At 46.4% G+C, this 25,904-nt stretch overlaps 1 protein-coding gene across 1 annotated transcript in view; it reads right to left on the minus strand.

The window, feature by feature from the left end:
* Positions 1 to 19,456, minus strand: part of HABP2 (hyaluronan binding protein 2) — a 35,496-nt gene extending 16,040 nt beyond the window's left edge. Inside the window, exons 1-2 of the mRNA XM_027528630.1 lie at positions 19,288 to 19,456; positions 4,896 to 4,932 (exon numbers count right to left, since the gene is read on the minus strand). Coding sequence (XP_027384431.1) covers positions 4,896 to 4,932; positions 19,288 to 19,356 — 106 coding nt within the window. The 5' untranslated portion in view covers positions 19,357 to 19,456. The remainder of the gene's footprint in view (positions 1 to 4,895; positions 4,933 to 19,287) is intronic.
* Between the last annotated feature and the right edge of the window lie 6,448 nt (positions 19,457 to 25,904).

The raw sequence follows: 25,904 nt of genomic DNA on the forward strand, positions 1-25,904 counted from the left end.
GATAGTCTTTATCGCTCTAGCCTTTGAAAAATCAACTTTTGCACAATGGCTGTTTTATATTTCCCATTAAAATGGAACTATCTTTTTATTTCCTTTTTGAATACGCCAACTCTGGTTCCTTGCCAAAGTTTCACCTCATTTATCACACTGTCAAGTCAAGACTCCCTTTGCTTCCTCATTATTTCGCTCGAGCCGCTTTTCCCCACTATGAAAATGCTCCCAGAGGAGGCCACCTTCCCAGGCAAGAGGATCTAGGTTGAAGATAAGGCCATTGTCTTCCTGGGGCAAATCAAGTTTCTTTCCAGCTAGCTTGATAAAGTAGAGAAAGAGAGGGAGAGTGTGAAGGGAAAAAAATGTTTTTCTGAATTTGACATGAAAGATTTCAAACTGACATTTTTCAGAGACAATGGGTTTGGTAATGAGATGATGGCCCCATTTCTTTCTTTCTTTTTTCTTTGGAGAATTGATTTTTGTTTTCCAACAGGTGTTTAGAGATCAGCGCCTTCGAATTGTTCCTGTAATTTCTCCCATCATTCCCACAAGTTGAGGGTCAGACTGGCTGATCTTGGTTAGACCATTGCAGATATTTGGAAATGAGGGGAGGTTTTTATAGATAGATGGAATGGTATCATTTTTCCAGATGATGAGGGATGGATGAAATGTGTGATGGAGGGCTTTGACTTGAATCCAGCTCTATTTACAAGGCCTCCTCACCCCTCAGTGAAGCTAAGGAGGGAATGAAACACGTAGATATTGATTATCGTCCTGCTAAGCAAGGCAGTGTGTGTGTGTGTGCTCACTCGGATCCGACTCTTTGTGACCCCAGGGACTGTAGCAGCCAGGCTCCTCTGTCCATGGGATTTCCCAAGCAAGAATACTGGAGTGGGTTGCCATTTCCTTCTCCAGGGGGTCTTTATGACCCAGGGATCAAGCCCACGTCTCCAGTATTGCAGGCAGATTCTTTACTGCTGAGCCACCAGGGAAGTTAAGCTGGGGGCAGGGGTTGGGGGACACAAAGTAGATTTTTTACTATATTGGGGTCAGCATCCCTGACCCTCACATTGTTCAAGGGCCGACTATATCATGTAGTAATAACAAACAGACCCACATAGCTTGATTAATATTTAGTTGCTGGTGGGATACAAATTCTAGATACTAGAACTCCTCAATGGCTCAGCTGATTGCAGAATTTTAGGTTGCATGGCTCAATCTCAGGGGGCATAGCTCTTGTACTTCGTATTTAACATGGTCTATCTGATTTGTTTCCTCCAACTGCATAGTTGGCTTCTTAAGAGTAAGAGCCATGTCGGTTCTTCTCTTTCGCTCCACAGTGCCCAACACAGAGCCCTATTAGCCCCTGACATATGTATTTGATAGATCAAGCTTTCCCTCGGGGGCCAAGCCTCCCTTCCTTCTGATCAGCCGACACACGGTGGGCACACGGCTCTGCCAGCAAAGATGGTGTCTGTCTGGTTTAGAGTAAACAGAGAATTCAGGAGAGAAACTGTGAGACTTGGGTCATAGATATTTGGTGAAGACAGTGCCTGATGAGCTTGACAGCAGTATAGACATTTGTCCAAGGGCTTACCTGGGGAGAGAGGGATTGCATGCAGCCCGACATGAAATTTGGTTCCATTGGCAGATTTTAAAAAATCACTCCAGGTTCAAATACAGATTATCAGAAACTTTCTCTAGTCTACAGAAAAGGAGAAAGCTTTGAGGGAAGAATGGGGCAGCTGTCAGAAGTATTTCATATCAGGTATAAAAAGAAACCCTTGTGGATTTGTCTAATTATCAGAGTCTGCTTTTAGAATTTATCAGGAAGAATGGTAAGAGTATCTTAACTCCAATAATCCAAATAAGAGGTTATTACACACTCACTATTTTCTATGTATTGGTGACTATACTAAATAAATGTGATTTCACACAATCTGTTTAACCTTAACAAAACAAAACCCTAATGGCATAGGTCTTCTTATTTCTATTTCACAGAAAAGGAAAAGTTAGGGCAGAAGGAGATGATATCAGAACCCCAGTCTACCTGACTCCAGTCTAGTTTGCTTTTTATGAGCCCGGGAGCCTCTTGTGGGTTTGTGTTTCCTAAAAGTCCATGGGTTTTAGCTTCTAGGAAGTAACATGCATTGGGAAATCTCCTTTGGCACGTGCTCCAGGTCCCTGGACTGGGATTATCGTGGTCCCTACAGAAAAACTCCAGAGTTCCTGGGATGGGGCTCTGCAGCTGTTTGGGTTAAAGAGCTCGCCAGATGTGTGGAACGGAGTAGAAATCCCTGGAACGCTGTCCCTGTTGGCACCATCCATCACTGTGGCACAAACCATTCCTCCGAGGGCCGCCCCCAAACCCCAGCCCTGTCAGCCTGCATTTGACGCTTCCAATCGGCTGACAGGGCAAGCCCAGCAGAGACCCTTGCTGGCAGGCGGCAGGACAGCTGATGGATGCGCTCAGCCTGTGTTGCTGGGCCCAGTCTAGCCGGCTTTGAAGAGGCATAGGCTTGTGGGCTGTTGTGGGCTGTTGTGTCACCTGCTTTGGGGAGATGAGCAGAGTCTGTGTTGTTTGATGGCCACCTCCTCTGCCACCCGTTGGGGACTGTGTCCTGGCCCCATCTGTGCCAGCCAGGCCGTCACCACGCACTGACTCCAGCAGGATCAACCACAGCAGCAGCTTGCCCGTGGACATGAGCACAGTGTATCTCTGGCCCCACCATTGTCTAAAGACGGCGGGGAATCTGACAAAATTCCATCAAAGTATAACCCTCAGATGAAATTAAATCAGACACAAACAGAGGAGTCTTTAGAACCTAACCTGTTCTTTGCAGACAGACCCAGTCACGACATCTCACCTCATTCCACAGCCACAGGCTGACCGAACACCTTGAGAGGGACTCGGAAAACTGTGGGTGGCCTGCTCCAAGGTCCCTTCTTCTACTCACTGAACTCTCAGAAGCCATTGGCAGAGTTCTTATAAAGTCCAGAAGCTCAGCATGTTAAATTCCACTCTTTCCACTCCCTATTGCTGTTGTTTAGTCGCTAAGTCATGGCCGACTCTTTGAGAGCCCGTGGACTGCAGCACGCCAGGCTTCCCTGTCCTTCCCTGTCTCCTGGAGTTTGCTCAAACTCGTGTCCATTAAGTGGTTTTTCAGCCTGTGCTTGAATACCACCAGGGATGGAGAACACACTATTTTCCAAGAGCCCCAAAGCCCACTGAGATTTTTTTTGAGAACTCTGATGATCTACTATTTGCAGATTAAATCTGACACTATAGTTTCCAATCTGTTTAATTAGAACTGAGAGCTTTGTGGACGCAAAGTCCCTTTTCTGTGACGTCTGTTCAGCAGAACCACTGCATATAGTCCACGTTCTTTACGCTGTTCACTGCACAATCCAGGGCATCGTAAACTTAGAGTCATTGTAGATGTCTTTTGCAACTTTCTGGCAGGTGGCAGTAAAGTGTGTTGAGGTAGATATCCCTCTTAATTCCCACAAAGGCTACCTCATGGACTAAGGGTGGGGCTGCTCTTCAAATACATGGAGAGTGAGGTCCCTTGAGACTTCAACGTCCTGTTTCTTCTTCTGTGTGACCACACAGTTCTGCAGCTGTGTCTCCTGGACACCCAGACTACAGCAGCCCATTCAGTGGTGCCTGAGAAGTTTTGTGCAGAAGGCTGGGGTGGGGGCAGCTCGTCCCATCTCTGGACTTTGGACCTTCCCTGGATTCCACATGTGGACACTGCTGGTCTGGCCATCCAAGGGAGCCCTCCCTGAAATACGATCCTTCCAAGGAATTACATGTTGTTGAATTCAACACTCTCTTGTGCTTTGAGCAAAGACCCCGATCCTTTCAAACCCCAGCATGCCACACTCATGTATATTTCTTACCAGTTTCACAAATGTTCCCTAAGCACATGGGGTGGGATAAGGTCGCTTGCCTTGAGCTGGCACAAGTCTGTCTGCCCATGTAGGGCTTTGCTGCCAGAGAATATTGACTGTCAAGCTGAATTTGACCCAGTGCCATCTTTGCTCCAAAGAGACCCTTGATCCAAAGCTGAGACATGACTGTAGTCTCCTTGTGCCTGGCTCGTGTCCTCTGCGGGTGACCAACATGGGGCACTACCAGTGGGGGATGCGTTCTACCCCCCAAGTGAAGTAGTGAGTGGAGTTAACCCCCTTGGGTCTCAGAGCAGCAAAAAGAGACTCGGACCTGGAGACAGAGACCCACAGGGGACCAGATGCAGGAAGGAGCAGCTGTGCTCAGCCCAGGGTACCAGACAGAGGAAACAGGATGGGGAGAAGGTGAGAGGCGGCAGGTGTAAGAGCTTGTGTGAAAGAACACTGAGGAAACAAAGCCGGTGGAGGAGCATCCCAGTGGGGCTGCTGGTGGGAGGCCATCAGCAGGGATGGGCCAGCCTGGAGCCTGCCTACATGGCACCACCCTTTCCACAGAGAGATGCCGGCCTGCCACTGATGGAGTGGAGAGAGTAGGGTAGCCCAGGGCTGCATCCCTGGAGCCATTGCTCAAGACATCCTCCCTTTGCCAAGGCAAAGTGTCTCATCTCAGCATTAGTAGGCTGTGTGACCTGGGGCAGGTTACTTCCCCTCTCTGAGCCTGTTTCCTTCTCTGAGAAATGAAGGGGTTTAACCACTTCAGCAGTTTTTCTCTTGGAGTCCTGAGGCAACATCAGTCAACTCAAAATTGTGTGAAACACTGTTTGTGGACACATAAACACCCAGGAGTATATTTCTTTGGGGAAATCCTCAAAGGGGTCCAAGCCACTTCCGAAACATTGGACCCCTGGGGGCACACGCACACTCACATCCCTTTTCTCCATCCCAGAACCAGCCTGTGGGGTGAGCAGCCCCAGGGCAGTCTGCACACTCACCTGGGTCCGGCTCTGTGAGAAAAGACAGCAGGGAGAGCTGAAAGAGAAAATGACAGAGAGAGGAGCAAGGTTGAGTTCTCTGAGCTGGTTGGGCTCTTTCCTGAGCTCCCGTGAGCTGAAAGGGGCTGTTTTGGGGTCATAGCCAGGGCATAGCAGCACTAGGTACTTTCTGATGGCTGGGGGCATGGGAGTGTGGACTGGAGAGAGTGGTAGGGCCTATTTGACCACGCTCCCCACTCTTCCTGTGCTGGTTGAGCACCCGAAACATCCCTCTTCTCCTCAGTATGGATGCAGAGTGCTTGCACTTACCTGTTCCCAGGGTGAAACCTGGCTGCCCAGGTACCAACCGTTTTCTTAGTTACAGCGATCACCATGTATTGTGTGTCTCCTCTGCCTGACTATACACTGCTGCATTTAACTCTTACAACAACCCTATGAAGAGGTTGCATTAGCACCTTCACAGGTGAGGAAATTGAGTTTCAGAGGTCACACAGCTGTGAGAGGATTCACATTTATGCCCATGTCTAGGTGATTGCCTTAGACTTCTCTGGTGGCTCAGAGGGTAAAGAATCTGCCTGCAGTGCAGCAGACCTAGATTCAGTCCCTGGGTTGGAAAGATTCCCTGTAGAAGGGAATGGCGACCCACTCCAGTATTCCTGCCTGGGAAACCCCAAGGACAGAGGAGCCTGGTGGGCTACAGTCCATGGGGTTGTAAAGAGTTGGACACAACTGAGCGACTGTCACACAACAGCTCTTTAAGGTTGGAGAGGGACAGATGTTTAAACTCTCCAGTTGCTCCTCATTGTTCTTGGAACAAAATAGGAACACCCGCCATGACCTATGAACCTCATCCCAGACCCTTTTCTCCAAATGTTGTTTCTCTCCTGATGCTCCAACTAGACCTGGGTTCAAAATGGCACCAGCCGAGCTCTTCCCTCCTTGGGGCTTTTGCACTTGTTCCTTCCGCCTAGATAGCTTGCCCCACCATTCCTCCCTTGCCTCCATGTCAGCTTGAATGTCATCCTCTCTGCATCTTTCCTGCCTCCCCCATCAGTATGACACACCCCAGTGGTTTTGTCTCTGCACCCATTCATTTCCTCCATGGTGCCCATTACTGCTTATAATTTTATATGTGTTTATTTGCATGTTATCTGTTGCTCACATCAAACTCTGATTCTCTAGAAAATCAAGGCTCTTTCTGTTTCACCACTGATGTACTTAGCCATTATCCAGCAGTGTTTGGCATATGGCATGCCTCAACATAGGTTTGCTGAAAGAATAGATAATGGTAGGAATAGTGTTTGCGTTGTTTTTAAAATGATGTCAGTCAGTCAGTTCAGTCGCTCAGTCATGTCCGACTCTTTGTGACCCCATGGGCTGCAACACGCCAGGCTTCGCTGTCCATCACCAGCTCCCAGAGCTTGCTCAAACTCATGTCCATCAAGTCCGTGATGCCATCCAACCATCTCATCCTCTGTTGTCCCCTTTGTTTTTAAAATGCAGTACATCAAAAAAAAAGAGAAAGTGTTATTTATTTAATAGGTGGAATATTTCCTTTCAGTTAAATCAGAGATCAGCAAAAAAAAAAAAAAAATAGCTCTGAAGCTGAAGCCAGATTGTGTTTTTGCCAATAAAGTTTTATTGGGACATGGCCCCTCCCACCTGCTTGTATACTGACTTTAACTCTTTCCATGCTATAATGGTAGGACAGTTGTGACAGAAACAGTATTGTCCCAAATATTTCCTGTCTGGAACTTTACAAGGAAGGTTTGCTGACCTCTGTCTTAGGAAACATGAGCTCCGTCTTCTGACAGGCTTCCCTTTGGTTCTCAGTGGCCAGGAAGCTGCTGTCAGTATGATGTATTTTCCTGGTACCCAGTCTAGGCAGTTTCGTATATTTGCTTCCTCCACCTCCAGCAGAAGCTTCAGTTTTCTGTTTCACTGTAGCGCCTTCAGTCATTTTTGGGTAAAATGGTAAGAAGAAAGAATGCATTCGACATGGTGTACGAAGGGCACAACAGTCTAGACAAAAATGCTTATCCTGAATCTGCTCATGAAGAACATGACAGACAGAAAGCGTGGGCTTTCTGCAAAACAGCTAGCCTCAACTCTGCAAGCCTGTCAGTGTCATAAAAGATGAAAAAGATGGGAAGATTGTTCCCTGTTAATGAGACTAGAGAGACCTGACAACCAAATGCAGCGAAGGATCCTTGATTGGATCCTAGATTTAAAAAAAAAAAAAGCCCTGAAGAATATCATTGGGACTATCTGGAAATTTGAATATAGACCTAGGTTAGACAGTATTATTGTGTCAATGTTGAGTTTCTTGAGTGTGATAATGGAAGTGTGGTTTTATAGAAAATGCCTTTGTTCTAAGAAGGTCCTGAAGCAGGGAGTGGGATGGCTGCAATTTAGTTGCAAAGGATCCAGCAAAGCAAACAACTAACCAACCAACCAGCCAAAGCAAACGTGTGTACATAAAATCAGGGCAGAAAGCAACATGGCAAATGATCAGTGTTGCATCTGTCTGGGTGAAAAATATTCACTGTATTATTCTTTCCACTTTTCTAGAGTTTTGACAAATTATAAAATAAAAAGCTGGGGAGGAGAAAGGATGCAGAAACAGAGGTCATTTGCTGCCCGGAGTGCACCTGTTTTGGAGAGGTGAGGGCAGGTTGGCAGAGGAATGGCAGGCTCAGGGCTCAGGGTGTTTCTGGCCCTGGAGAGTGTCTGACGTTGATACCTCCGGGCTTGGGTGCCAGGTAGGTGCCAGAGAAGAGGAATGAGGGGACCCTGGAACAAATGTTACCCCCTCCTTCAATCTTATCCTCGTCACAGCCAGTCAGCTCAGCCTTGATCCAGTCCTTTGTCTGTCTCTTCATCCCTCCATGAAGCTGTCTGGAGGCCAGGGCCTGTCCCTCTCTACCGGCCTTCATCCAGGCCTGCAGGACTTATGCCAGGCCAGAGCCCCACATTTTAACTGGAAACTGGAGCCTGAGGGACAGCTGGGTGCTGCACTGCTCGTGGCCAGCAGGTGGCAGACGTGCCCTTCGCAGGAGTTGGAACCGGAGCTGGAGCTCAAATGGAAACTAAACAAAAAGAAAGCAGGACCTTCCCAAGCTGGGGGCCCTTCAGATCCCTCGGGCTCTGGGAGTCTGAAACAGCTGCCTCCCAGCTGTGCACCCTGGGCTGATGTCAAGGGGTCCCAGGGGTCCGAAGCAGGCCCACTTATTTCGTGAATCACTGGATCCACCCACAGAAAAGAGGCTGTGGTGGAAACGTGGATACTGGCAGTCACACCACCAGGCTGGACCAAACCAGAAAGGCCACAAGAATCGCCAGTTGTTTGCGCCATACACCTGGATCCTGTGGCTCACCTGGGTGATGGCAGGGCATGGGGATTGTGAATAGACAGCATCTACCTACTTTCATCCCTATAATCCATTCTGTTCCTACAGAGAGAGACAGGGAAAGGATAAGAATTCTTATTCCTGGGACTTGTAAATCCAAAGAGGAAGATCACTAGTGCAAAACAAGGAGAATGGGGAGAAGGAGGGGGACAACTATGATCTCAGTTCACATTTATTAATACCTGACAGTTGCCAAGGACTGTGCTAAATGTTTTATGTGCATTTTGTCCCTTTTATTGCACATAATCTTTGATAATTGGAGTACTATAATTATGTCCATTGCAGACGTTAAGTTACCGAAAGTAACTCAGCTAGTAAATGCTGGAGCCAGAGTAGAATGGAGCCAGTCTTATGCCAGAACCATTGTGTGAGGGATGAGGGACCCACCGCATGCAAGCATGATAATGAAGGAAGTAGGAGAGCCACCCAATCCTAAGAGAGGCAGGGCACTCTCTGGTGAAGAGATTGGGCCCCTGTCTTTGGAAAGTTTTTGCAGGTCCTACCCAGACTAGCTCAGGCCTGGCAGACACAGAAAGGGCCGCTAGGCTCCAGGGGCATCCAGGGTAGGGACAAAAGTCAGCTGGAGCCTCAGCCAGTTCACTGTGACAAACATGTTTCAGCAAACATCTCCACCCAGATCGAAAGGCGCACAAGCTACTGCCTGCTTCTTCCGTCATGTGTATCCCCAGTCTCACCATGGCTGAGTGCTCACAAACTGCCCAGCTCCTCTGAGAGGGCTAGGAATAGCTACTTCTGGCACGTGGGAAGGTAGACGTTTTGCAGTAGATTCAGTGAGAGCCCTTGAGATCCAACTGCTGGTCCATCTCTAATCAGGCTTTCACGATGGATCCATGCCTCAGGACTTTGGTCTTCCCCAGTTGGAAGGACTGATGCTGAAGCTTAAACTCCAATATTTTGGCCACCTAATGTGAAGAACTGAGTCATTGGAAAAGACCCAGATGCTGGGAAAGATTGAAGGCAGGAGGAGAAGGGAATGACAGAGGATGAGATGGTTGAATGGCATCACTGACTCAATGGACATGAATTTGAGCAAGCTCCGGGTGTTGGTGATGGACAGGGAAGCCTGGTGTGCTGCAGTCCACGGGGTCACAAAGAGATACGACTGAGCGACTGAACTGAACTGAGCTAAACTGAGTTAGAAGCAAATTACTAGCAATGTTAACATCTCACCCCCTTACCCAGTCACCAGTGAGCATAATATGGTGTCTTCTAGGCTAAGGATAGTTTTGGGGGGAAGGCGGCTGGGGGGAGGGGGGCACAGAGAGAGGGATCCTGTGACTTACAGCATAATCTTCTTGGGGGTGGAGGGCATTGTGGTCTAATCTCTTCTGTCCTATCTTTAATCTAGTGATTATTTCAACACAGGCTCTTCCTCTACTTTTGACAATTCTAAACCTTCTAGAAAACAAAACAAAAAAGCAGAGACTAAAAGTCTGTGTTGATGGTCTCTAGGAATTAACTATTAGGACATTTTCTCAGAAGGCAGAATGCTAAAGAATTGATGTTTTTGAACTGTGCTGCTGGAGAAGACTCCTGAGAGTCCCTTAGATAGCAAGGAGATCAAACCAGTCAATCTTAAGGGAGGTCAACCCTGAATATTCACTGGAAGGACTGATGCTGAAGCTGAAGCTCCAGTATTTTGGTCATCTGATGCAAAGAGCCAACTCACTGAGAAGACCCTATGCTGGGAAAGATCAGGGGCAGAAGGAGAAGAGGGTGTCAGAGGATGAGATGGCTGGACAGCATCACTGGTGCAGTGAACATGAACTAGGGCAAACTCCGGGAGATGGGGAGGGACAGGAGGCCTGGTGTGCTGCTCCATGGTGTCGCAAAGTCAGACTCAACTGAACGACTGAACAGCAAGAACAACACAATATGTTCTCAAAGGACTGGGAAGCAATAGAGCAAAGAGCTGGGGCTAGACCTGACCTCTGGGGCTAGAACCTTGGCTTAGAATGAGCCAGTAGCGGAACAACCTTTCACCTGGTAGGTAAGATTGGAGCTCATACCCCAGCCATCTCTTTCTCTTTGGATGTTCTTCCAAGCCCTGGTGGTAGACCAGATGTCACTACACACCAGGGAAGGATTTGCATTGCTCCTAAAGGCAGCTGGAGAGAACTGCATTGTGGCCATGTGAAGCTGCAGGGCTGGAAAGCGAGCCACGAGCAGGAGTGCACAACTCAGCAGGGCCTGTCCCCACTGCTGGACCAAGCGCTCAGTGTTGGGGTAAGAGGTGGAGGTGACAGAGGACAGGGGTTGCCAGTATTCCAGTCACCATTCCAGCTGCTGCTTCCTTCATACCATCCATCTGCTCTGGCCCCTGCCGCAAACATAAGCTATGTCCTGAGATGAACAATTATGCAAAGCCTCAGCTATTTTTAAAAAATTGTAAAATATATGCACCATACCATTGTTTCATTTTAACCATTTTTAAGTATACCATTAAGTGGCATTAATTACATTCACAGTATTATGTAACCATCACCACTATCTATAGCCAAAACTTTTCATCATTCCTAACATATAAACTCTGTATCCATTAAATAATAACTCTCGGGCTCCCCTGATGGTCCAGTGCTGAAGAATCCACCTTGAAATACATGGGACACCAGTTCCAGCCCTGGTCTGGAAAGATTCCACATGCTTTGGCATAAATGGGCCCAGGAGCCACAACTATTGAAGCCTTTGCAGCTATAGTCTGTGTTCTGCAGCAAGAGAAGCCACCACAACGAGAAGCCCAAGTACTACAGCCAGAGAAGCCCCCAGTCGCCACGACTAGAGAAACCCCGTGCACAGCAACGAAGACCCAGCACAGCCAAAAAATAAGTGAATAAATAAAAAATTTAAAAATAACTCTCTTCCTTCCTCCTCCAAGCCCTCAGTAAGCTTTATTGTACTTCGTCACTATGAATTTACCTAGTCTAGGCACCTCGTATAAGTAGGCAGTGGCACCCCACTCCAGTACTCTTGCCTGGAAAATCCCATGGATGGAGGAGCCTGGTAGGCTGCAGTCCATGGGGTTGCTAGGATTCGGACACAACTCAGCGACTTCACTTTCACTTTTCACTTTCATGCATTGGAGAAGGAAATGGCAACCCACTCCAGTGTTCTTGCCTGGAGAATCCCAGGGACGGGGAGCTTGGTGGGCTGCTGTCTATGGGGTCGCACAGAGTCAGACATGACTGAAGCGACTTAGCAGCAGCATGTAAGTAGAATCATACAATATGTGTCTTTCTATGACTGGCTTTATGTCACCACTATTCATGTTTTCAAGGTTCATCCATGTTGTAGCATATATCAAAATTTTTTCCTTTTTATAGCTAAATAGTATTCCATGGCATATCACGGTTTATCCATTCATCTGCTGATGGACACTTGGGTTGTGATATCCTTTGCCTATATGAATAAGGCTGCTACGAACATTGGTGTACATGTAGCTTTTTGAGTCCCTAATTTCCATTCTTTGGGGTTGATATTAGAAGTGGAGTTGCTAGATCATGTTGTAATTCTATGTTTAACTTTTTAAGAAACCACCATGCTCTTCCACAGTGGCTGCACCATTTATTTCCACCAGCAATAAATGAGAGCTCTGATTTTTTCACATCCTCACCAATACTTGTTATTTTTCATTTTCAAAGGGTTCTAGGCATCCTGATAGGTGTGAAGTGGTGCCGCTCCGTCCTTTGTGGTCAAAGGAAATCTCATCCTTGCTTTAGCACATGAACTATCCATCCATTGCACATGCGCACTGCTATCCTAGCAGTGGCTTCACTGTGGCTTTGCTTTCATCTGGAGCTGGAGGGAAGGAGGGAAGGTTCTAATGGGAAAATTCGAGGCCAAAGGAGAAGCAGCATCCAGTGGTCCCTCTGGGTGGTCTCCTTCTTGGGACACTGGGCAAAGCTGTTTATAGGACCACAGTGATGAGCCAGGAGGTGAAGGGGAGCTGGCCCAGACCCTTTACATGCAAAGGAGGAAGCTCAGGCCCAGTGGGATGACGCACTCCTGTAAGGACATGAGGGGATTGGGCTGGGGAGGAAGTCTAGGCTGGATCCCTTCACTCTGAGGCAGTCACCTGTGCCCGACCCAGGGCCACCTACACCACCTCTGCTCAGTTAGCTGCGGACTGGACTGCACAGCATTTGCAATCGGTTGCTCTTCACATAAGCACTTGGTGAGAGATACTGGTGCAAATGGGTTATCTCAGGAGCTTGCAGGGAGGGAGCCAAAGGATCAGGCATGAGACCATCCAATATGAGGAGGTTGGAGAAAAACACATTTCTGGATGCGATCATGCTCTTGGGAGCCCACTGAAATGGCAAATGAATGAACAAAAGAGTGGGTTGGCCTTGTGTCTGAGGCCCACCACATGGGCACAAGCCCCAATATTCCCCTCCTCCGCCAGTCAGTTCTCAGGAAAAGCCCGGGGCTTCCCAGGGAGGTGGACTTCCCTGGTGACTCAGATGATAAAGAATCCACCTGCAATGCAGAACTGTTTTTGATCCCTGGGTTGGGAAGATCCCCTGGGAAGGGAATGGCAACCCACTCCAGTAATCTTGCCTGGAGAATTCCATGGACAGAAGAACTTGGCGGGCAGGTTATAGTCCACCGGGTCATAAAGAGTCAGTCGCAACTGAGCAACTGTCTCTCTCACTTTTTTCACTTTCCCAGGAAACTAACTTCCCACAAATGGGAACCAGTTCCATCCCCGAAGCTGTCTTTACGTCTGTGTTTTCCCTGGTGTGGCATGTGAACTGCTGCTGGTATCCAAGTTGATTGGGGTGGTGCCTGGCCAGGGGAGACATCACGTCAAAACACAGCGTGAGAAAGCCATTTCCTTCTCAGTTTTACTGTAAGCTCTCCCAATCCCATAACAAAGACAGACTGGGGTGGTGCTGGTAAGTCCTTCTCCTCCAAAGTGAAGTATTAGTTGCTCAGTCATGTCTGCCTCTTTGTGAGATCCTGGACTGTAGCCCACCAGGCTCCTCTGTCCATGGAATTCTCCAGGCAAGAATACTGGAGTGGGTTGCCATTTCCTTCTCCAGGGGATCTTCCCAACCCAGGGATCAAACCCAGGTCTATCTCATTGCAGGTAGATTCTTTACCATCTGAGCCACTCTTCCTAATCTTCCCTCCTACCAAGAAGAAAGCAGAGTTCCGCGTGGAGTTTTAGAATGACAGCTGCAGCCAGTTGGAATTCAATATCATTGTTTCCTTTTCTTTGATTTTCCAATTTATAGTAGTGACAGTTTCCTTTCAAAATAAATCTATTTAGGTTGACAGAAAGTATTAAGAAACTAGTCTGGGCTTTGGCAAAATTTCTGAAGATGGATTCATTCATGACTAAAGTTTTGAAAGCCCTGAGCTAACGGGCTAGCCATCTAGCAAGACTTGATCCCTCTCGTGTTGGAAAGAAAAGCTTCAGGGATTGTTGGAGAAGCTTCCAGGTGGGACTGACTTTTCCTCCTGCCTGAAGCTGGAATCTGAGGCCACTGTCCCTCTGGACACGTTCCATTCCACATTGAAGGTCTCAGTCGTTTCAGGGTAGTGCCTGTCACAGCAACCTCTAACACAGAGGTTATGAATTTGGGACCAGCATCAAGCCATCCTGGGTTTGAATCCCAGCTCTGTAACCTCACGGGGCAGCCATCTGTGCAGATTATTTAATTTCTTTAAAGCTTAGTTTGTTATCTGTTAAATGAGGATGACAGCAGTCCTTACCTCATGGAGCTGTGGGGAAGCTATACATGAGGTAATAAATATAAATATATTTATATATAAAATATAAAGCACACAATCTCTGACATATAGCAAAGACTTAATAAGCTTAATAAATACTTGCTACAGTGATTATTAGCCATTGTTGTCAATATGTTAAAAATTTTTTTTATTTTCAAATTATGAAGTGATTGAGGAGAGCTCACTCAGCAGCACAAACTCTTCCTGGAATTTGTTCGTTGGGTCACAAGCACGTCACACCAACCCCCTCCCCCCATTTTTCCTGGGATCTTTGCCAAGTCCTAAGCCAGGAAACCTTGTTATATTAATTATGAAGAAAAAGCATGTTTTATTTAAAATCCCGGCTGCCGAATATTCTGCCATGCTGTTTCTTTCTCTGTGACAGCAGAATTGCTTTTGCATTTAGGAAACTCTAATGAATTGAAAATATAAATATATCTGTGCCTACACACACATACGATTTCCTGCAACCTGATTTCCCTAAATAACAGCATACACTACCAAAGCTAATGAGTTGGACTTGTGCTTAGGATCAGGTTTTTTTAATATCTATAGGTACATGCAGTGCAAATCAGTACTTATCTTTTCCATAAGACTTTGAATAGGTTACACAGCATGAAGGAGGGATGTCTCCTATGCCTGAAAGAGACCCTGACATTCTGGAGCACTGAGGCTTTGAAAAGGGCGGTTTGTGTCTTCTCGTCAAAGCCCTTGTTTGGTCCTGGGGGCCATGCGGTTATGGATTCTTGAATTAATCAGACAAGGAGCCCTGTAACTTGACCACCCGAAATTGACTCTAATATTTTGGCATCCACAGTGTTTCTGAACAATAATCAGACAAGCGTGCTCTCTGTGTTTCTTTCCTTGTTTGTCTCTCTCTTTCCAAGGTGGAACTGGACAGGTAATGTACACCCATCGAACAGAGACAGTGTCAAAAGTAGAGCATGCTGGGACCTGGGGGGCCTGGGGTCTTCAGTTTCTAATACCAGAAGCAGTAGTTCCTTGTCCCCTCGGTGTTATATAAGAATGGAAGCCTGTGTTACTAGAATGTCTGATTTTCAGGAAAAGCTGGGGTCTGTATTATTATATGAGGTGTCCTGATTCTCAAATGTCACCAGCAATTGAAAGGAAATGAAAACAGTCTTCAGGTTGAACTTTTACCTGACAAACAAAACACGGGCTGTGAGCAACATGCATCCCAAGCCACAGATTTGCAACCTCTTGTCTGTGCAGATATTTTTGTGACTCTCCACCTAGGAGGATTCTGGAGCCCTAGAGTTCTTGAGATTAAATTCTATAGGGTTTAAAAAGCTAAGAAATGGGAGCAAACACGCATTTTAATTGCAAGGCCCCCTGCTGAGGATGAGCTGAGATAAACAGGGCAAGCCTGACAAGCCTCGTCCTCTAGCTTCTGATCCTGGAAGAAGTCAAAGTGCATTACAGCTGAGCCCAGGAGCACCCCAAGTCACCCTCAGAACCGCAGCAGGAAAAGACGTCAAAGCCCTAGGGACAGGGCACATAGTCAAGCAAACCTCCCGTGATGGGTGAGGAGTCACAGAGCTGCGCCTCAATTCTGGCTGGGAAGTCAGGTCACCATCTCTGGGCTGGCTTCTCCTTCAGAAAATGGGAATAACAATATGAGGTATCCTGGGGATTTTGTTGTTTAGTCGCTAAGTTGTGTCCAACTCTTTTGCACCCCCGTGGACTGTAGCCCGCCAGGCTCCTCTGTCCATGGAATTTCCCAGGCAAGAATACTGGAGTGGGTTGCCATTTCCTACTCCAGGCAATCTTCCCGACCCAGGGATTGAACTTGATTGTCCTGCATTGGCAGGCATTCTGCACCACTGAGCCACCAGGGAAGCCCCTGTGCTGGGGACAGGTGTTCAACACTGACAGGTAAGGAAAAAACAAATCTAGACCAGACCAGGAAGGCACTATGAAGGATTCCCTGGAATCTATGGCAATATTTGACCACGCTTTTTTGGGATCATGATACCTGAATATAAACCTAAGTTACAGATGAGCCCACAGAGAAGTCATCATAATGTTTGTGGTATAATCTGAATGCATAGGCAGATTTCCGGGCATCTCTCCAGTGGGCAGCAATGGGAGACCTGTGACTGCTTTTGTTTAAACTTTCAGAGGCACAAGGAATCTGTGCCTGATGCTTGACCCAGCAACGGGCCCCTGGTCTAAAAGCCCCCTACCCCTATAGGAAGGATCATACCCCTAAGGCCATATGTTGTTGTTTAGTCGCCAAGTCGTGTCTGGCTGTGTGTGTGTGTGTGTGTGTGTGTGTTGTGTCTGACTCTTTTGCGACCTCATGGACTGTAGCCTCGCCATGTTCCTCTGTCTATGGGATTTCCCATGCAAGAATACCGGAGTGGATTGCCATTCCCTTCTCCAGGGGATCTTCCTGACCCAGGGGATGAACCCAGGTCTCCTGCATTGCAGGCAGATTCTTTACCATCCGAATCACCAGGGAAGCCCCCCTAAAATTAGTTACTCAGTTGTGTCTGACTCTTTGTGACCTCTTGGACTATAGCCCACCAGGCTCCTCTGTCCAAGGAATTCTCCAGGCAAGAATACTGGAGGCTGTATGGACCAAAGAAATCTCATCCTCAGCCAGGGCCCCAGGCAAGAGACCTTATCCAGACAGATGGAAACCAGCCATACTCTGAGACTCAGCTCTGCCACCTCCTAGTTTGAGAACGCGTTCCTCAATTTCCTGCTCGGCAAAGTGGAAGCAACAACGGTACTTCTTTCTTTTCTTTTTAAACTTTTTACTTTGTGTTGGAGTATAGCTGATTAACAATGCTGTGATAGTTTCAGGTGGACAGCCAAGAGACTCAGCCAAGCATGTACATGTACCCATCCCCCCCACATTCCCCTCCCGTCCAGTCTGTCACATATCATTGAGCAGAGTTCCCTGTGCTATACAGCAGGGACTTGGTTATCCATTTTAAATATAGCGGTGTGTACATGTCCATCCCAAACTCCGTAACTATCCCTTCTCCTCATTCTTCCCCCTGGCAACCATAAGTTCATATTCTAAGTCTGTGAGCCTATTGCTGTTTGGTAAAAAAGTTTATTTGTATCCCTTCTTTTTAGATTCCGTGTATAAAAGCTGTGACATGCTATTTAGCCTTCTCTGTTTGGCTTATTTCACTCAGTATGACAATCTCTAGGTCTGTCCATGTTGCTGCAAATGGCATTATTTTGTTCTTTCTTCTGGAGAACTCAAAAGCCAATGCCTCAAAAGCACAGCGCACAGCACACAGGATTTCTCATTAAATGGCAGTTTGTTATTACTACCTACGTTGGGGCAGGAGAAGCCACCCTGTCCATCTGGCTATGTGGTTCCTTCCTTCCTGGTGATGTCTCAAGCTCTCTAAACATCTGAGTGAGTTGGCCACTTTCCCCTGTGTCTCTGTGTATTGACCTATGGAATGCAAGCCACTCTCCCAGTCACCTGTCTGGCATGCATCTGGAGTAAGAAAACATTCCAAAGCCCTGAATCCTCTCTTTGGAATTGACTAAGCTCGTTGCCTAAAGGCTAGTTCTCATATTTTCTCTTTTATCCATTATTGACTTACAATTTCATTGCTAACCCTAAAAATTCACTAGGGCTTGCAAAATAAGAATTTGGGGAGACTGTTATCTTTTGCTGAACTTCAAACAGACTGCATCCACTCTCTTCCTTGCCTGCAAATTTTAGGATTTAATTTCTTCTGAGTGGTACTTTCCCTGGACTCTTTGTGAGTCTAATAATTTCCATCGCTTTTTTCTAGACCTGTGCTATTTCTGTAGGATCTTAGCCTCAGACATTCAACAGCAATCAGTGATGTAGAGGGTTTGATAACGACTGATCATTGCAGCCACACCACACACACACACACACACACACACATACACAAGTTATCATTGGGAAAGAAAATTCTTTCCAAGATGAGTCATTGGCAGCTTAATATGGTACTAAGGTAGGTGTCTGTGTACAGTTTATGAAAAGGGGAGGAGAAGCTGCTGTTTTTAAGGCATGCTAATCAGAAAGCCTAGAATCTAATCTGCTTCCTGCAGATTAGCTCTATGGAGTGAAACTGGAAATAAAATGCGAAGGTATTTAATATGATGACTGTTATTTCAGTTCTCATTTGTTTCTTGTACGTTACTCACCACCCCCCTCCACCCTAACAAAGGTGAGCCTTCTTTAATTTTTATAAAGAACTCGTGTTCACTTTGGAAATTTCAAGGGAAAAGAGCTCACATTTATTGAATGTGAGCATGCATTGCCCTGCTTCATCAGTCACGACCCTTCCCAAATCTGGGGGAGATTATCAGTTGATTTGCAGTAGAGGAAACTGAGGTTCACAGAGACGATGTTATTTGCACAAGGATCCACACCCAGAATGTGGCGAAGCTGAGATTCAAACCCTGGCTTCCAAGCCCACACTCCCACCTCAGACCACCTCCAGCATGGAGCTTGAGAGGTGTGAGGTCTGGTGAGGACCCCCCTTATATGCCCACAGAGACCCAGCTAACAGTCTTGGACTACAAGGGCACGAAACAGGAGCAGACACCACCACACCTCATCTGCTCCCTAATGTCTTGAGTTCCCCATGTGAGAGCCCCTGATGTAACTTTCCTTCTCCACTTACCACGACCTCCTGGGCCCCTGCTCACCTCTGTGCCCCGTTAACTACAGCCACAATCACAGGTTGATGCAAGAAAAAGTCCTGCTTGCGAAGCTTCTCTCCAAATTCGATCCACCTAAGTAAAGCTGTTGCCAGCAAGATTCTCCTCTAGGGTCAAAGTAGGGGGATTCTTACCCTATTGTCCCCCAAAGAAGCTGGAGAACTGGGTATGCGTGTCAGCATGTACAGAGAAAGAGTTGGTAGCTTTCAGTGGCTTCCCAAAGGGATCTCTGGGTTCACATCAGACAAAACATGCTGCCTTAGTGGATTTTTTGGCTCCGATTCCCTTAGTTGGAAGTTGTTCATGGAGACTGCTCCAAGATGACTCAAGTCAATTGCATGGCTTCATGGAACTGGCCACTTAACAGCAACCAACATGAAAGACCTGCTTTAGAGCTCGAAATCAGGACATATTCGACCTGGCAACACCAGTCTTTCACAACTAAAGTTTCTCATTGCTCCTGGCCCAGTGGGTTTGGTCTTCCTAATAACCTCAGAGCCTCTCAACACCAGATATTTGAAAAGAACACTTACCCCGAAGGCTGTCTTTCCCGCCAGAACCATTAACAGCAGAACATGGAGATCAGACATTCTGGCAAACATCTTTGTAGTTTAAGAACTCTTGTTTTGCTCTAAATACAATTTCTTTTGTTGTCTCTGCCTTTTGGGGGGAGGGGGGAATGTCAGTCTCCCAGGATTCAGGAACAAATGAAGAGGATGCAAATTATTAACTAGGCATCAAATACTGTTTAATGTTTAATGTTTTGCAAACCAACTATCTTGATTAAACAAATGGTAACTTTGGGGCTGGGCTGAGTCATGGGGTTGGTTTCTTTTCTGGAGAGAAAGTCTCCAAAGAAAGCAGCAGAGATAAAGTGCCCCTGGCTCCTGGGGGTGGGGGCGGGATTGCCAAGAGTTCAGTGCAGAAGGCCCCACAGTTCACTAGCATCTCGGTTGCAGGATAAAAGCCTGGCCAGAGTGAGGCTCCTGCCACAGGCCTCTGACATTGCTGACTCGATCAGAATGTTAATAGAGATCTGATTCATCAAATCGCTAACAGAATTAAGGCATGGATAGGCTCCTAATAACATCACGCTTTATATTCATGAAAGATAAATTAAAGGATGCAAAACTGCTATTGACAAACATTGATTCTAGGCCCTTTGAAGCATTGCCCACGATTGCTTGTTGGCTTCAAAGTTTTCTTTTAAATTTCATTACATAAGGCTTTAACTTTTTAATTATTTTTTTTCCCTTTCATTAGAGTCTTTCTTTGATCAAGAGAGGGGGAAAAGTGCCCACGGTGCTCATATCTGGGGCCAATTGTTTCTTACAGTCTTTTTTACCTACACTGATTGCAGGTAGCGCTATAAAAGCAACAGTTGCCTATGAAGCGTGGGTGCTCATGGATACAATTGATCTCTTTAGTAGGATCGTTGTGAGCTTCTACAAACACCTAGCTGCCCACAATAACCTCTGCAAGGGCTCCAGGAATCCTCTCATCTGAGCCCTAAATCCAGGGTCTAAAATCCTGCTGATGACCAAGGCAGGTGCTCAGCTGGCTCACCTGTTCGCCCATCTGCCATCCCTACTTGGACATGCACTTAGACACCTGTGTGGCTGCTTCCACCTTCAGAAGCTGGGTTGCTGGTCATGGAGGGCCCCACACGTAGTAGCCCAGGAGAAGACCAAAGTCAGTGCCCCAGTCGCCAGAGAGGTGGTCCTTGAAGAACAAACCATCGAAAAAGAGCAAACCACCAGAAAGACGGTCCTTGAAGAGTAAACCATCAAAAAAGAGCAAATTACAAAAAAAAGACAAACCATAATTTGTCTTCTGTTCACTTATTTTTTCTCCACTCTGTTTTAGGCAGACAGCAATTCATTCCTGGTCAACATTCATCGAATCCCTATAAGATAAGCACAGTTTCCTGGGAAAGATCTTTAATCTTCCCTTATTAGTCCCCAGTCTCCCTTGCTTACTCAGTTGTGTCCGACTCTTTGATCCTACGGGCTGTAGCCCGCTAGGCTCCTTTGCCCATGAAATTTCCAGGCAAGAATACTGGAGTGGGCTGCCGTTTCCTATTCCAGGTGATCTTCCTGACCCACGGATTGAACCGTGTCTCCTGAGTCTGCTGCATTGCAGGCAGATCCTTTACTGCTAAGCCACTGGAGAAGCCCCAGCCTTATTCCACTCCTAACTCTCATCCTGACTCTAATGCTGATCACTCTTTAGCAGATTCATTTAGGTACCCATCTAGTTAATCCAACTTTCCAATTTCAGCCCAAACATTTCTTCTTTTAAAAAATTTTTATTATTTTTTTCTACCTAATTTTACTTATTTATTTTTGGCTGTCCTGGGTCTTCATTGATTTACGCGAGTTTTCTCTAGTTGCAGTGAGCAGGGGCTACTCTTTGTAATGGTGTGCCGGCTTCTATTGTGGTGGCTTCTCTTGTTGCGGAGCACAGATTCTAGACACTTAGGGCTTCAGTATTTGCAGCATGGGGGCTCAGTCACTCAAAGCTCAGTGGCACACGGGCTTTGTTGCTCTGCAGTGGAATCCTCCTGAATCAGGGATCAAACCTGTGTCCCCTGCACCGCCAGGAGGATTCTTATCTACTGTGCCACCAGGGCTGTCCCAAACATTATTTCCTCAAAAGCCCTACATGAGTTTTTCTTTCACAACACTTATCAAAGCTGCAATTACATACTTATATTACTCTTCCATTAATATTTGTTTCCCTACGGCCCCCACTGGACTGAAAACTCGTGTGGTAGGCACTCTGTTTTATTCATTATTGGATTCTTGGTGGGGATGCCTGGCACTTGCCTGGCTCGTGATAGGCATTCAGTAGATACACCATGAATGAATGAGGAAAGGAATAACCACTTTCTTACAGTGGTTAAGTGACAGCTGGACACTTTTTAACCCAGGCACCATAGATAGCATAGCCAACTCAATGTGAAAAGGAAAACTGGGTATGAAAAAAAAAGCCAAAGCATTGGTACACTTGTAAACATCCTTCAGTTTATTCATGGACACTACATGAATATTCATTGGTTACCTAGTGATGATCTGCTGTGAGCAAGCGGTTGGCCACACTGGGACAGAAGAGTCGGACATGAACTTTGCTCTTAAGGAAGTTTCTTGCTGGTTAAGGGAGAGTTAGGCAGACCGTGAAAGGGTAAGCAAGTTAATTTTAATAAGTGGAAGAAAAGAATAAGTCTAGAAAAGAATGAAACAAGGTGATCAGACAGAAATCTTTGTGAGTGGGAGTCTTCCATAGACTGTGAGGTGGCGATGGTAGAGACAGTGGCTAAGTGGGGTGTAGACAGCGTTACTGGTTATCTGGTCATGGAGCAAGGGTCAAAGAGGCAGTGTGCACAAAGAGGTTGCTGCTTTCCAGACTCAGAGCTGGAGCCTTCGTAGTATCAGCTCAGACTGTGAAAGGCGGAAATGGAAATTTCAGACAAGTCAAATCACTGAATCACCCACGTGACATACGCTTTTCTTTTAACCTCCACAGCCTCATGTGAACTAGCGACCTTCTGACTTTGTGGAGAGATTCCCAGAAAACAAACCAGAAGCTTCTCTTCCTGTGTCAACAGGAAGTGACCTGGTGAGTCTGTTGTTCACCTCTATAAACAGAATCTGGATTCATTTCCCTGACATGTACTCTTCCTTTTATCTCAAGCAAAAAGTGAACAATTGTGCTCTTTGTGTAATAACCGCAGGCCTCCCACATATTGTCTCAGTTCCCTAAAGTTTTGTTATCACAACAGTGTGAAACCGAATAAACTTCTGCTTGTAGCCCTGAAAGAGAGAATTCTCTAAAAGATGCTTAATCCTTTTAATTTGGTGGGACAAAAGGACTAGTTTATCATGTGATATGGCTTTATCGGGGGAGTTGAATCAAACCTATCTGGGATCTCTGTTTTTTAAGTCCAAACACATGAGACTTCACCTCTCATCCCGGCGGAGGTTTCAGATGTGATCAAGTCAATCTATTCTCTAGCGCTCTGGGTGCTGTTTTCTCACGTGTAGGGTTACGTGTTGCTGGTGAGAATGTCTGTCCTGCCCCGGGAGGCCTTGGGACTCTGGTTCTCTAGCAGGCTGATTCTTCCACCCTAAGGGAAGTATCCCTCATAAAATGCCCTTGCTGGAGACCCAGCCTTTGATGGACTGGGTTACATGACATCTGTTGGGCCTGGACTAACCTGCTTCATGTTTATTATTTACAAGTAACAGCTCTTCCGGCTAGGCCTTCAGTATGGGGAGGTAGTGGGCATCGGGGGTAAAGAGCAGCAGCCCAGACTTGAAATTGACGTGAGCTCTGGCTTAGCCACGTCTCTGCTTTGGACAGTGGGCCAATCATTTACTCTCTCCGAGTCTCAGTTTCCTCATCTGTGAAATAGGGATGCCGTGGTTCCTCCCTCATGGGATCACCATGAAATATACATGAGAGAATAAAGGTAAGGCATTAAATGCAGTGTCTGGCATAGAGCCAGAGAAGGCAATGGCACCCCACTCCAGTGCTCTTGCCTGGAAAATCCCATGGACAGAGGAGCCTGGTGGGCTGCAGTCCATGGGGTCACTAAGAGTTGGACACGACTGAGCGACTTCACTTTCACTTTTCACTTTCATGCATTGGAGGAGGAAATGGCAACCCACTCCAGAATTCTTGCCTGGAGAATCCCAGGGATGGGGGAGCCTGGTGGGCTGACGTCTATGGGGTCGCACAGAGTCGGACACGACTGAAGCGACTTAGCAGCAGTAGCAGCAGCACCTGGCATAGAGCAGACTTTGCAAAACACACTGGCTTTAGTATCAGAAGTCTTTTCATAGGATGCTACTTGCTGAGCCCCCAGACCCTCAGAGATGAAAGGACCTGTGTTCAGTGAATCTAATCCCCAACCCAGGGACAGAATGACTGTATCCTTGGGGTGACTCTTGTCTTACTGTTCTCTCTAGAACAGGGGTCAAAAAACTTCTAAAAGTGCTAGATAGTAAAAATCTTAGTTTTTTTCTAGACTTCCAGTTTATGTTGTGAATCTTCAGTTCTGCCATTTTTACACAGAAGCAGCTGCAGCTAACACATCCAGCACTCCACATCCACAGTTCCGTATCCACAGATTCCACCAACCACAGATCAAAAATATTTTTAAAAAATATTCTAGACAATTCCAAAAAGCAAAATTTGAATTTGCTGCTTGCTAGCAATGATCAATATTTACATAGCATCTACAATTATTTAGTTTGCACAAGTTCCGAGAGTTGGTGATGGACAGGTAAGCCTGGCATGCTGCAGTCCATGGGGTTGCAAATAGCTGGACACGACTAAGCGACTGAACTGACTGACTGACAACTAATTATATAGCATATTCTTTGTATTAACCACTGAAATGGTTGGATGGCATTACTGATTCAATGAATATGAATTTGGGAAAACTCTAGGAGACGGTGAAGGACAGGGAAGCCTGGTGTGCTGCAGTACACAGGTCATGAAAAGTCAAACTGAACAACAACATTTATATTAGATATTATAAACAATCTAGAGATGATTTAGAGTATACAGGAGGATACGTGTAGGTTTTATGTAAGTACTACACCATTTTTTATAGGATACTCAATTGCACTCATCTCACACACTAGTAAAGTAATGCTCAAAATTCTCCAAGCCAGGCTTCAGCAATACGTGAACCGTGAACTTCCAGATGTGCAAGCTGGTTTTAGAAAAGGCAGAGGAACCAGAGACCAAATTGCCAACATCCGCTGGATCATGGAAAAAGCAAGAGAGTTCCAGAAAAACATCTATTTCTGCTTTATTGACTATGTCAAAGCCTTTGACTGTGTGGATCACAATAAACTGTGGAAAATTCTTCAAGAGATGGGAATACCAGACCACCTGACCTGCCTCTTGAGAAATTTGTATGCAGGTCAGGAAGCAATAGTTAGAACTGGACATGGAACAACAGATTGGTTCCAAATGGGAAAAAGAGTACGTCAAGGCTGTATATTGTCACGCTGCTTATTTAACTTATATGCAGAGTACATCATGAGAAACGCTGGGCTGGAAGAAGCACAAGCTGGAATCAAGATTGCCAGGAGAAATCTCAATAACCTCAGATATGCAGATGACACCACCCTTATGGCAGAAAGTGAAGAGGAACTAAAAAGCCTCTTGATTAAAGTGAAAGAGGAGAGTGAAAAAGTTGGATTAAAGCTCAACATTCAGAAAACGAAGATCATGGCATCTGGTCCCATCACTTCATGGGAAATAGATGGGGAAACAGTGTCAGACTTTATTTTGGGGGGCTCCAAAATCACTGCAGATGGTGATTGCAGCCATGAAATTAAAAGACGCTTACTCCATGGAAGGAAAGTTATGACCAACCTAGATAGTATATTCAAAAGCAGAGACATTACTTTGCCAACAAAGGTCCGTCTAGTCAAGGCTATGGGTTTTCCTGTGGTCATGTATGGATGTGAGAGTTGGACTGTGAAGAAAGCTGAGCACCGAAGAACTGATGCTTTTGAACTGTGGTGTTGGAGAAGACTCTTGAGAGTCCCTTGGACTGCAAGGAGATCCAACCAGTCCATTCTGAAGGAGCTCAGCCCTGGGATTTCTTTGGAAGGAATGATGCTAAAGCTGAAACTCCAGTACTTTGGCCACCTCATGCGAAGAGTTGACTCATTGGAAAAGACTCTGATGCTGGGAGGGATTGGGGGCAGGAGGAGAAGGGGACGACAGAGGATGAGATGGCTGGATGGCATCACTGACTCGATGGACGTGAGTCTGAGTGAACTCCGGGAGTTGGTGATGGACAGGGAGGCCTGGCATGCTGTGATTCATGGGGTTGCAAAGAGTCGGACACGACTGAGTGACTGAACTGAACTGAACTGACCATCTATGGATTTTGTTATCCACAGAGGGTCCTAAAACCAATCCTCCCCAGACACTGAGGGATGATAGTACTAATACCAACAGCAAGACTATGTTTCAATAAAACTGTATTTACAAAAAAGAGCACCATAGTTTGTGGACTACAACTCTAGGAGAGAGTCCTGAAGATGTAGCCAGAGCACTGCACAACTGGAGGGGCCCTGGCAAACAATGGAGACACTTTGGTAAATGTGGGAGGGGACCCCGG

The sequence above is a fragment of the Bos indicus x Bos taurus genome, chromosome 26 (assembly GCF_003369695.1).
Source record: "Bos indicus x Bos taurus breed Angus x Brahman F1 hybrid chromosome 26, Bos_hybrid_MaternalHap_v2.0, whole genome shotgun sequence".
NCBI lineage: Eukaryota > Metazoa > Chordata > Mammalia > Artiodactyla > Bovidae > Bos > Bos indicus x Bos taurus.